General features: G+C 36.2%; 1 protein-coding gene across 1 annotated transcript in view; it reads right to left on the bottom strand.

Annotated features, from left to right (window-relative positions):
* UGGT2 (UDP-glucose glycoprotein glucosyltransferase 2) overlaps positions 1 to 13739 on the bottom strand; it is a 164564-nt gene that overhangs the window by 132679 nt on the left and 18146 nt on the right. The window contains exons 5-7 of the mRNA XM_060128687.1: positions 9473 to 9647; positions 3931 to 4027; positions 1276 to 1348 (exon numbers count right to left, since the gene is read on the bottom strand). Coding sequence (XP_059984670.1) covers positions 1276 to 1348; positions 3931 to 4027; positions 9473 to 9647 — 345 coding nt within the window. The remainder of the gene's footprint in view (positions 1 to 1275; positions 1349 to 3930; positions 4028 to 9472; positions 9648 to 13739) is intronic.

The following is a 13739-nucleotide window of genomic DNA, read 5'->3' on the forward strand; positions in this document are numbered from 1 at the left end:
CAATTAACTGTGTAAAAACTAATTCTGAGTATTTCCTCTCTAAAAAAACTAATATCCCAGGGTTCCAAAGGCTTTCTGAAAGACATGCAATTTATTCCCATAAATAGTTACGTTTAAAAAAAAACAGGGCTTCCCTGGTGGTGCAGTGGTTGAGAGTCTGCCTGCTGATGCAGGGGACACGGGTTCGTGCCCCGGTCCGGGAAGATCCCACATGCCGCGGAGCAGCTGGGCCCGTGAGCCATGGCCGCTGAGCCTGCATGTCCAGAGCCTGTGCTCCACAACGGGAGAGGCCACAACAGTGAGAGGCCCGCGTACCTGCCCCCCCGCAAAAAAAAAAAAAAACAGAACTATGGATTCTAAGATGCAAGACACAGCTGGAAATGGAATAAAAATGTTACCTACTAAATAAAAATCTTACTTAAATCCATTTTACAAGATGCATTAACTTTTTAAGGCCACTAGTATACAACTTGTCCAGTAAACCGTAGAACTATAACTCAGTCATCTGTATGAAGGAGCATAGTGTCCAAAAATGTTCCCCTCACTCTGTACAGTTATCTACTCCCCAGGAGAACGGACCTAAGTGTCCTTTATAAATATTTGTAATACTAAATAAGAACTAAAGATATTAATAAAAATGGTTCTTTATTTTTAATTAATGTTGTCTTTATAATAGAATGATAAACTTTCCCTTCCTGTAAATAAGAGAAATGACACATAAAAAGACAACAATCCCCACCCATGAACATTCAGCGAGCACTCACCGTCCTATTCCTTGTCCTCAATCAGTGATGCAGGAAAAAAGAAGGGGGACAGAACTTCAATTTTTTGAAAGGTTACTTATATGTGTATATGAAATTAAGACCAGAAGTTTAAAGGTATTTAATATGGCAATACATGGCACAGAAATTTAGGGAAATAAATATTTTCTCTTCGAGACATGAAATTTTTTTCATGCTAAAAATCCAATATTAACTATGATTTTTGTAACCCATTAGATCTGTAAAAGAGTCCATAAATTTTTGTTTTAGTTTTTAGCCAGAGATAACTCTGATCACTTTCCATTCCAATATCTCTAACCATACTCATTATCCTGTGGAATTAGCGATTATTTTTCAATTTTGTGCTTTTCTGCATTAACCATGTGTTACTTCTGTAATAAAAACAATAGTATGTATATTTTTAAAATGTGAAACATATGCCAACCCAGAATATGGAATCAAGTCCTTTAAAAACAAACTTAAGAGTATAGTAATACTTTCAATTCAGACTTACTTTAATTTCCCAAAGAGAAACCCTTGAACTTCATTTGTTTCGGTAATATCTTCTACAGTAGCATTAGTCACAGCTATATTTTGGAAACAAAAGCAAAATGAAAATATTTCAGACTGGAAAATATGTAATAAAAAATTAGAAGAACTCAAAATAAAATCAAATTCCATTTGTTTTACCTTGTTTTTCTTTCATGGATCAGCTTAATGAGACATGAGTGTGCTCTCTCTGTTTAAACAAGCTTGATGATGAAATATTTAAAAACCATCCTAAATGCTCTATAGATCATTTCATAGTCAAGTTCTATTTTATACCAGAATGATAAACCAAGGAGTGTGCAACGAACCCCGGGATTAGCTCTTAAGCCAGCAAGGAATCCAAACCCTAACAGATACAGGAGTTCTCACATTCTTTCTGACACCTTTAGACATAATCAAGAAATCTTTAGAAAGACACCAAAACTCATGGCCTCAAAGAATAAGGATATATGTTATGTTCATTTCTCTTCCCCTCTCCTTTACTTACCAATAATTATAGCATACGGTGTGGCAAGTGGCATGTGTGAGGGTACCCCGGGATTCTAAGAATCTGTGACGGTAAGCAGTGTGGGCTACACTCCATCAGAGCTCAGCAAGTACACTTCTCCCTTCTTACTCGTCTGAGAGTCTGGACCTCTAGGACTGCAACTAAAAACACCGGGTGCTTTGATCCAGTCTTCCTTTCCCTCCCTTTCATTCATTCATCAGGCAAATATTTATCGACTGCCTTCTATGACGCCCGATGCCTGCCAGACAGACACCGGGAAGAGAGACGCAAAAGACGCAAACCTCAGTTGGTGGAAGAGGAGACAAATAGACAATTTTAACAGACTGTTTAAAACTTTTCCAAAAGAAAGCACAAAATATGTGGAATACAGAAAAAGGGAAAACCTTCCTCTGACAGAGCAGGAAGATGGGCAGCCATCTCAGAGGTGCTGACTGATACACATGATCCTTAAAAGATGAATAGGCCTTAGATGAATAAGAGAGGTGGGAGAAAGGAGGAAGGCTTCAGGCAGCAGGAATAGCATATGCTAAGGGATGAGAGTGCTCTACAGAGGTCCCGAGGGCTGGGCATGGAGCCACACATGGAGGCGTCCAGGGAACAGAAAATTATTCTGTATAGTAGTTTAGTGTTACAGGACCACAGTGTACAAATGAGAGGGCTGAGGGACAGTGATTAGGCAGAAAGAGGCCAGAATGTGAAAAGCTTTCTCTGTTATGCTATATAGTACTTGAATTTATGAGGAGGTTACAGGGAACCAGTCCGGGATTTTAACTGGTGGAATCATAAAGTCAGATTTTCATCATAAGAAGTGCAGTCAGAAAGCACTGTGGAGAACAGATGGATTATTCCATTTGGGGGATGAGGGGACTAGGGGTACTGAAGAGGTCAGTTAGAAGCCTGACGCCCATATACAGAGGGAAAAAAAGAAGTGAACTAAAGGAGCGGAAACTAGAATGGAGAGAAAATATATTCCGAATGTACGACAAAATTTAATGTGCAATTCGTAATACAGAAATACATGTGATCACATGACTTTAAAAAAAAATTCTATAAGCCCAAGGATGGCTAGAAAATGCCTTATGTTACTACCATGACTGTTAAACAAGATACTACATTATAAAGCATTGTAGAGCTGTATACAAGCTATATGGAAATATATAAAATCTGGGCATTATTGTTTCTAATATACTTTTTCAGTAACTCTTTAACCAGCAGGATTTTCAATCACAATAATACAGATGTTGATTTGTAGCACATTCAATAGGAGGGCTAGAGCTAAGCTGTGATCAGGGTAGGGCTGCCAGGACCAGATCTTGAATAGAGAAACAAAATTGTAGCAGAAGCAACATCTGAGACCATATAAAAGAATGAATTAGAAACTCTTAACCAAGAATCAGGTACAAATACATTTCCAATGAGCCAGGTAACAAAAGATTTCCATAAGAATCTGAAAAGTTCTTTAGTGTTTTTAGGTCTCCAGGATCCTTCATCTAGAGCATGCATTCAGTACACAGAACATAGACACTGGACTGGTAGATCACAAATCTACTCAATCTACTTCATCTAACCATCAACTCACAGCCCTCTCCATCCCACTTCAAAACAAAAACAAAAGCAGAAACACAAGACCATCATCCTCACTTCATTATATATAAATACTTCAGACCAAGACTTGTAAAGCAGTGCTACCAATGAGTTTTAGGTTTACTGAGATACTGATCCCCTTAGAGCCCCCCCACCCTTGCTCCCAGGGGGTGACTGGGCACATCATGGGCCAGTCTGAGCTCCTGGGTCAGTCCCCTCTAGCTGTAAGCAGCCTCATCTATTGCTTCTACATACCCTACATATATTATCGATTTTTATATGTTGCGGAAAAAGGTTGGGAAGCCATTGAGTAAAAGCAAATATGCTACTTCCACTTTCTGAAGTTTTTGAGAGCACAATAATATGAAATGTATTTCTTTCAGTTTAAATTCCAACTAAGGAGGAACATGTCTACACTGTCTCCAGCCTCAAATTAATGTGTGTAAGATTACAGTCACTTTCCTTTTTCAACTGAAGTGTGTAAGCCTCCAAATTTTCATCCTACTCGAATACAGAGAATAAACTTACTTTTGACTTGGGTATCATCCAACGCTTTGTATTCTGTACTCTTAATCGCTAGCTCCACACCATAGCCAGATAAGTACATTTTCTGTGAGGCTGGTTTCTGTTCAAACACATTTATTTAAAAAAAAAAAAAGAGAGAGAGAGAGAAAATATTTAGTCAAACATCTGCTTTTGAATTCAGAATGACTGTGTATTAGGACATTAGGGTAAATTACTAATATTGAAGTAATCACTGTGAAATATTGTTATTTGGGGGATATTTATACTCTCTCTAGACAGTCTATCAAGGAACTAGAATTTGGTTGATTACCACTTTTTTACTTTCTAAAATCTTTGTCATGACTCTGATGTTTTAATTACTTTTTTACAATGAAAAAAAAATCTGATCTTTTTCTGTTATAACATGGTAACTTTGCCATCTTTCCCATGAATTAATTAACAGAGGATCCCATACAATTGAGTTTCAACACAACTGTACTCTTTTGGGGGAACTACACAAGATTTGCTAAACCAGTAAATGCTATTCATTTGCTAGTTGTCTGCATGTAGGACATCCAGAGTGTCCCCAAAAGCACATACTAGAAAGTAGAGGCAAAGGAAACAAAAATGCTCAGTGCCTTGAACAACCTATTTAAGTCTTTCTTCATGTTTCTCAATGATTAAAATATACCAAATGCCACAAATTAATACCTATTCTTGCAGTGAGAGGTAACAATTTGCCTAAACCTGAGTTGTCTGAAGTATTTATGATCAGCATTTGGTACCTTTTCTTTCACCTTTCCAAAAGTGCAAATATAAAATGTACTTCTAGAGACTACTCTGTGAAGGAAGAGAAGTCATCACACTTTTTCAAAAAAGTAAGCAACCTGGATGAATATATGTAATATTTTAGAAGATGTCTAAGGTTCTTTCTAGCTTCTAGACTGAAATTCTTATCAGTTGTGCTACAATCATTACCATTTGGCATATTCTTTCATGGGTTAGAAAACGCATCTAATCTAGCACTCAGCAAACTCCTGTGAAGATGTTACGTGTCTTTGCTTAACTAACGTTTGCATGAGGGCAGTTTTGCAATTCTAAACATGACAGAGGAAGAGGCAGAGGACAAACAGAAAGAAAACCTTAACAGTGTACTACGGTTTTTAGTCTCTTCTTTCCTCCCTAAACTTCTCCCTCAGCCTTCAAAATAAGTATACGACCATAGTGACTATTCCTGGACTGTTCTATTTCTAAATAAGATGATGTAAGAATTAGTTTCAGATATGCAGACAAGTGTTTAACATTGCTGCCCACACTAAAATTTAATTTGCTAATTTCTCAGGCACATGCTATAATGAAAGATAGCATGAGGACACTGGGTTGTTTATAATTATAGTAATCTGACAAAGTTGAAAATCTTTTAAAGAGTTTTCAATTTCATCCAGCTCAATTTAAAAATGCATTTTGACTATCCACTCAAAAGACAATCAGTTGGTGGCTAGGCAAACTGAACCTCTAAGTCCACATATCTTGTTATAGTTCATAAAAGAAATGCAATTTCACATAACCAATTTCCATTATCAGTTCTGGAATGTTACCAGCTCCTCAATAATAAAGATAAATGTTTATTAACTTCGTATTTACTTTCTCCTTTTGAAAGGTATTGATATAAAATTTGAATTGTAGTTTAACAATTTTGGATTTGCAAACCAAAAATGCTCATAGGTTAAATCAACTGGTGAAAAAAATCTTTCTTCATTATCCTATTTCTTCTTTCCCCACAAAAAAGCATCTGTTCAGAAGGTAGCACAGGGACTTCCCTGGTGGCGCAGTGGTTAAGAATCCGCCTGCCAATGCAGGGTACACGGATTCAAGCCCTGGTCTGGGAAGATCCCACATGCTGAGGAGCAACAAAGCCCATGCACCACAACTACTGAGCCTGCACTCTAGAGCCCGCGTGCCACAGCCACTGAAGCCTGCGCGCCTAGAGGCCGCGCTCCGCAACAAGAGAAGCCACCACAATGAGAAGCCCACGCACCAGCAATGAAAACCCAACGCAACTAAAAAAATAATAATAAATTAATTAATTTTTAAAAAAGTAGCACAAATAAGTCTATTTTTATTAGGATTACATGCTGACTAGATTTACAGTATAACTATTTTGGATGTACAATATGTCATTAATTAAGTAGAAGGCCATAATTTGATGCTACAAAGTACCCAGATAACTGGTGAATATGCTTTCACAGAAGTATATTTAATGGTCACATTCTCCAAATAATAGCTTGGGACACTGATTCCCAATAGATAACTATACCATCCAGGGGCGGGGTGCATATTAAAACCACTTGGGGGAATTTTTTTAAAAAGATAAACATATACTTTGATCTCCCATTCATTTTCTGATAATTGACATATAACATAGTATTAGTTTAAGGTGTACAACATAATGATTTGATATCAATTCAAGTCAAACCCTTGAACAGCATGGGTTTGAACTGCGTAAACTGCACTGGTCCACTTACACATGGATTTTTCTCAATAGTAAATACTACACTATTGCATAACCCATGGCTGGTTGAATCTGCATATGCTGAACCGTGGATACAGAGGAATGGCGTATATACGTTGGACCAGCTAGAAGCTATACAAAGATTTGTGAATGTGCAGAGTGTTGGAGCTCTTAACTTCCAAGTCATTCAGGGTCAATTGTATTATGAAATGATTACCACAGTAAATTTAGTTAATGTCCATACCTCGCATAGCTACAGTTTTCTTTTTCTTGTAATGAGAACTTTAAGATCCACTCTCTTAGCAACTTTCAAATATTCAATAGAGTACTGTTAAGTATAGTCATCATGCTGTACATTACATCCCCAGAACTTGTTTATCTTATATCTGGAAATTTGTACCTTTTGACCACCTTCACCCATCAACCCTCCCCACCCCTCAATTTCAGCAACCACCGATCAGTTCTCTGTTTCTATGCATTTGGTTTTTTTCACATTCCATATATGAGCTCATATGATATTTGCCTTTTTCTGTCTGACTTAGCATAAGGCCCTCAAAGTCCTTCCATGTTATTACAAATAGCAGGATTTCCTTCTTTTTTAAGGCCAAGTAATATTTCATTGGGCATGTGTGTATATATACACACACACACCACATTTATCTGTTCATCCATCACTGGACACATAGGTTACTCCTATATAAGTAACGCTGCAACAAGTATGGGGGTGCAGATAGCTTTTCAAGATGGCGATTCCATTTCCTCGAGATATATACCCATCAGTGAAATTGCTGTATCATATGCTAGTTCTATTTTTAACTTTTTGAGGAACCTCTATACTGTTTTCCAGAGAGGCTGTACCATTTTACATTCCCACCAACAGTGCACTAGGGTTTCCTTTTCTCCACATCCTTACCAATGCTTGTTAACTCTTGTCTTTTTGACATATAGCTATTCTAACAGGTGTGAGGTGGCATCTCACTGTGGTTTTGATTTGCATTTCCCTGACAATTAGTGATGCTGAGCACCTTTTCATATACCTGGTGGTTATTTGCATGTCTTCTTTAGAAAAATGTTTATTCAGGTCCTTCGGCCATTTTTTAGTTGAACTGTTTCTTTTCATTTGCTCTTCAGTTGTATGAGTTCCTCTTGTATTTTGGATATTCACCCCTTATCATATATATGATTTGCAAATATTTCCTCCAATTCGGTAAGTTGCCTTTTCATTTTGTTGATGGTTTCCTTAGTTATGCAGAGGCTTTTATAGTTGGATGTAGTCCCACTTGTTTATTTTTGCTTCTGTTGCCTTTGCTTTTAGGGTCAAATCCAAAAACTCACTGCCAAGACCAATGTCAAGAAGCTTTTCCCTTATGTTTTCTCTAGGTGTTTTATGGCTTCAGATTTTATGATTAAGTTATTAGTCCATTTTGACTTAATCTTTTTGAGTGTTATATGATAGGGGTCCAGTTTCACTTTTTTATGTGGCTGTCAGTTTTCCCAGCACCATTTACTGAAAAGACTATCTATTCCCCATTGAGTATTCTTGGCTCCCTTGTTAAATATTAGTTGATCATATATGCATAGGTTTATTTCTCAGCTCTCTGTTCTGTTCCATTGCTCTATGTATCTGTTTTATGCCAATACCATACAGTCTTAATCACTACAGCTTTCTAATATAGTTTGAAATCAGAACATGTGATGCCTCCAGCTTCGTTCCTCTTTTTCAATATTGCTTTAAATTTGAAAGCTACTACAATTAAAATAATGCTATATTTGTATAGAATTAGATATATTATTGGAACAGAATAGAGTCTAAAAACATATATGCCTATGAAAACTTGGCATATGATGGATTAGTATAAAGAGTTAACTGTCCAATGAATTATGTGGAGACCAATGAATTTCCATATGGAACTAAAATTATGTCTCTACCTTACAGCAAATTCAAATATATCCAGATGAATTAAAAAGCAAAACACAAAGAACAGCACTTTAATTCTCACAAGAAAATATAAGAAAATGTCTTTATGGCATCATGAAGGAAACCATTAAGGAAAAGTTGGATAAATTTGAGTACAACTGTAACTAATACTTGCACTAAATGAAATATGACATATATATTTTTTATTACCAGGAGACCAGAAATACACAGAAGATGTTTGTAGAGTGTAGAAGACCAGTATTCAGAATATGTTTTTAAAAATCTGTAAATGGTGGAGGAAAGCCCCAAAGAATCCAATATAAAAACAGGCAAAAGATATGGATAGGCAATTAAGTATATCTGTAATGCTTTTATTACTTTAAACATTAAATTCATCATGAATATTTTGGGAAATGCAAATTAAAACACTCTTTCCATGTTCAGAATATAGAAGTAAAAAACAAAGTCATTCCTCTAATGGCCATTATATTTTAATGTGTGATGGTGAGAGTTTGGTTGTGTGTGTGTGTGTGTGTGTGTGTGTGTGTGTGTGGAGGTGTTAAAGAAATAAAATTAGAGACAGCACAGTAATAAGTGCTACGAAGTCATTAAAACAGAATAATGTGATAGAGTGTGACTGCAATGAGAGCTCTGGAGACGGGGATAACACAACACATTTGATCTGAAACTTGCATAAGAAAGTAATCAGCCTTTCAAACAAATAGGTTTGAGAGCATTCGCATACCAAGCTTAGCACTCTGAACTAATATATCCTATCAAAATACCAAGTAAATTAGACTTCCTCATCATAATACATTTTCATTCAAAATAACTACATTTATGAATCCTAGCAGATATTACCCATGCTATCGTTGTACGGTTTTGTTTTTTATCCAAGTTTTAAATCTGTTCCAAATATATTATAAAGGAAAGAAATATAAACATGATACTTCCAGAAAAGACACAGAATCTCAATATATTTTTCCACATAAAATTCACATGTGACAGTTGTGTTAATCAAAAACAATCTTTAAATAACTATTCTAGGGGAAATTATCATGTAAAATCTAGTAAAGAAATTATTATAAAATGTATTTTTTATAGCCAAAATAATCTTGGACAAAACAAACACGTACCTGAACATAATGCCGAAGAACATAAAGAATTTCCCCATTTTGAGCTTTTTCAGACAACGCCATGTGAAATTTACGAAATGCTCTGGTACCCATTTCTGCATAGAGGATAACCACTGGTAAGTTCTCTTTGTTTGCAGGAAATTTGTGGTCTCCTTTATACAGATAAGGTCTGGGCCTAAAATGAAAACAAAACACAAACAAGAACTGAAAGCAGAGCATATGAGAAATATATCGTGAAACTTTATAATTTTTACTTATCAAACTTATAGGAATGTATGTATATGCATTTGTGTGTGTGTCTGTGTGTATATATATATATACACACACAGACACATACATAAAATCACAGAAAAAGAATTTAGATTTCCTGTGGTGACTCTGACCAGAACTTCTTAATGACAGAAAAGACAAAAAATAAATTTGGTTAGCCCAACACTGAATATTAAAAATATTTTATTTTCAATCAATGTTTGCTATCTTTAAAAATAAAATATAGGGCTTCCCTGGTGGCGCAGTGGTTGAGAGTCTGCCTGCCGATGCAGGGGAAACAGGTTCGCGCCCCGGTCCGGGAAGATCCCACGTGCCGCGGAGCGGCTAGGCCCGTGAGCCATGGCTGCTAAGCCTGCATGTCCGGAGCCTGTGCTCCGCAACGGGAGAGGCCACAACAGTGAGAGGCCCGCGTACCGCAAAAAAATAAAAAATAAAAAATAAAATAAAATAAAATAAAATATAAATGGCAACATATTTTTTGATGAAATAAAATTTATATTTTCTTCAATTAGAGGAATATAACCTTTCATTATAGCTCACATTCCCTGAAAATGGGCTCCAAATCTTTAAAAAACAAAGGTACTATGTCATGCAAAGATTATCAGTTCTTAATATGAATAACAACTCGTTAAATCCCGAAGGATAATCAAACAAACAGAGCAGTCCTATGGTCTGGCCCTACCATCATAAGCAGACTTTGACATCTTATTTTCCAGGCACTATGCAAGATTCTTTATACATATTAGTAAATTCTATCTTCACAATGAAATTAATATTAGTATTAAAGATAAATGTTTTCAAATGTTGGTAATTGGAAAGGCTGCTAATGCTATTAGATAAATCTTGAGGTTGAATATAAAAGAAAAAAATTAGAAGAAATGAAATAGATTTTCCAGAGACAAAGGTAAAGGTTAATATAACGTTTGTTCATGAGTCTGTAATGGTGAGTGCCTTCTTTTTTTTTTTCTTTTTTTTTTTTTTTTTTTTTGCGGAGCACAGGCCCAGCAGCCATGGCTCACAGGCCCAGCCGCTCCGCGACACGCGGGATCCTCCCGCACCGGGGCACGAACCCGTATCCCCTGCATCGGCAGGCGGACTCTCAACCACTGCGCCACAAGGGAAGCCCTGGTTAGTGCCTTCTTATACCCTAAAACACATACCTTTCAAAGTCTGCTTTTTTAATTAATTCAGGAATCACATGGATATATCATAGGTAATAAAAAATTATACTACATGTATGGAGAATTACTCCGTAAGAGGGAAAACAGCTTTTAAAAATCGACTAGATTACATTTAAAAATAGGAAATTACATTTCTTGAATTGACTAAGATTATAAAGGGAAGTCATACAAATTAGCATTAGTGAAAATGTTAGAAATGGAGTATGAAACATAACCAGCTTTCTGTAGAAAAATTTTGAAATATGTACCAATTTTAAATGCATACACTTATTTACCTTGTGATTCTAGTTCTAGAAATTTATCTAAGATAATATCAAGATAACAGTATAACGATACATGTACATAAAAATATATGTACATGGACATTCAACTACATATTGTTTATAATAGAGGAAAAATGTAAAATACCTTATATCTATCACAGGGGGTGGGATAATTAAATGTACTTGTTCATTTAATCACAGTATTATTCATTTGATAAATATCTGAGCATCTACTATGTGTCAGGTGGAAATACAACACTATATAAATGGGTCCTGCTCCACAATGACAAAGAATAGACCTATATTTATATTTATTTATATGCAAGAAATGTAGGGATGTATAATTCAGTGGGGGAAGGTTCTAAGACATACTTTATAGTACAATCCCATTGTAGGTTTTTAAAAAAAGAATATATATCTGCATGTGAATATATGTATTTAAAAAGAAAAAAATGTACCAAACTTAACAGAATTATGGGTCATTTTCCCTTTCTACTTTGTATTTTTTCTGAATTATTTGAATTTTTAAAATAATGACCACATATAATATTTTTAACTTTTAAAATGCAGCTTTTGTAAATCAACTATACTCCAATAAAATTTTTTTAAAAAGTAAAAATTAAAAAAAAATGCAGCTTTCCACTTTGGACAAAAAAAGGAGGGTAACACAGATTTGAAGTGGCATTTGGAGAGCAGACCTTAAATGCTACATTTCCCAGAATCTCCAATGATATTTTCAAAGACACAGAAAAAAACGAAAACTCTTAATGAAGCTGAAAACTAATAATAACGTTATACTATAATTTGGGAGTAAAACCCAGTAATTATAAAATCTATGCCGTTTAACGTAGAATCATAACTGATGTCTTCCTACTTAAAACATAATACGCCTTACCACTTGAAATACAACAATGTACTAGACAAAAAGAAAGATAGTGTAATTCTTTTTCTCTCTACTTCCTGTTCCATGGTTCAAAGATCCATGGTCTGAATCTGCCCCAAACTTGACAGATATTACACTAAAATGTCATTTATTTATTTGGGAGAAAGTGACAGCAATCGTCACCGTCCTAAATGAGTATAACTTTCTCTCCTCCCCTGCCCCCAACAAGGAAATAAAAGGAGTTTTTTAGGAAATTGGGACAAGAATACCATATAGTAAAGAAAGATAACTTTGATGCCCTAAATGTGTTATGATTAAAAGAAAAAAAACCACATTCCTAACTCAACCAAAGGCAAAATAAGAAACAATATGAATGCAAATGGTAATACATTAGAACAAAAAAAAAGTATAATAAGTGTATCCGTTATTTCTTTAAAAAATATAAATCTAATCTGGAAAAACTGAAAGGAAATGAAAACTGAAGAAAACTTAGGAATGAGAAACATCTACAGAGAGGGAAAAAATTAAAATGTTCCTATTACTGTGTGTGTGTGTGTGTGTGTGTGTGTGTGTGTGTGTAAATACATTATTTGCTTAAATGAGAAAAAACCACCACCATGGACCAATGTTGATAGTGTGACATAAACCAAGAATTATGTGCATAAGGTTCACAAAAAAGAAAAAAAAAGATTAACACTACATACATATACACATATACATACACACATATACCACATATATAACAACTGTGTGTGTGTGTGTGTGTGTGTGTGTGTGTATACATATAAAAGACACTATATATATCTATGTATACCCATTTAGTTTCTGTCAGGTTAGGGAACTGATTTTACCCCGCTTACAAGCTAATAAGTTTGCCTTTTGTTGTTTCATGGATCCTGGCAGAAGACAAACTCTTAGGTCAAAAACAAAGAACGTTACTACTCCTGGCACATAAGCAGCATGAGCATTATTTAGCATGTTTGCATCAGTTCCCTGTGGCCCCCGCATTCCGTTAGGGTGGAAATGGACCCACAAGAATGCTACACAAGAATGCTTAGCTGTACGCACCACAGCTAAGAAGCACTGAGTGCGGGGAGCCCCTCATCCTATAAGAAGCAGTAAACAACCTGCTGCTTGTCCCAGAGGCAGACATTAACTCATCCCTCAAAGTCACCTGCCGCACACAACCCTGAGAAATGGCCTGGGCACAGACCATTCAAGTCCTCACAGTCTTACCATACCCAGAAAGACACTCGGGGCTATGGCAGAATCCGCCCCCCCCAATAATAAGAAAGCAACCGCTACCCCAATGAAAACATTCTGTGCCTGCTTTCTAGAAATACAAACATTTAATCCCAAAATGGCACGTGTCACTCCAGTTCCAACATTGTTAAACTTGCACCTAGTAGCTGCAGCATCAACCAGGCTGCTCAGGAGATGGAAGTGTGTATATACATTTGTATCATTAAGATTAAAAGAAGGCTGTCCAGCCCACATGTTTACACATGAATTTGGGGGAGGGAGGAATCTACGCTTCGGAGCTGCCACTGATGGGAGTCAGGCACGAGTCAGACCCAGGACTGGCCATGTTCACACAGCATGTAGAGGAATGACAGACCCCACAGCAGGTCAGATTGTCAGCCGCAGCTGCTGGCGACTCAGGCAGACTG

Source organism: Lagenorhynchus albirostris, chromosome 18 (assembly GCF_949774975.1).
Source record: "Lagenorhynchus albirostris chromosome 18, mLagAlb1.1, whole genome shotgun sequence".
Taxonomy (NCBI): domain Eukaryota; kingdom Metazoa; phylum Chordata; class Mammalia; order Artiodactyla; family Delphinidae; genus Lagenorhynchus; species Lagenorhynchus albirostris.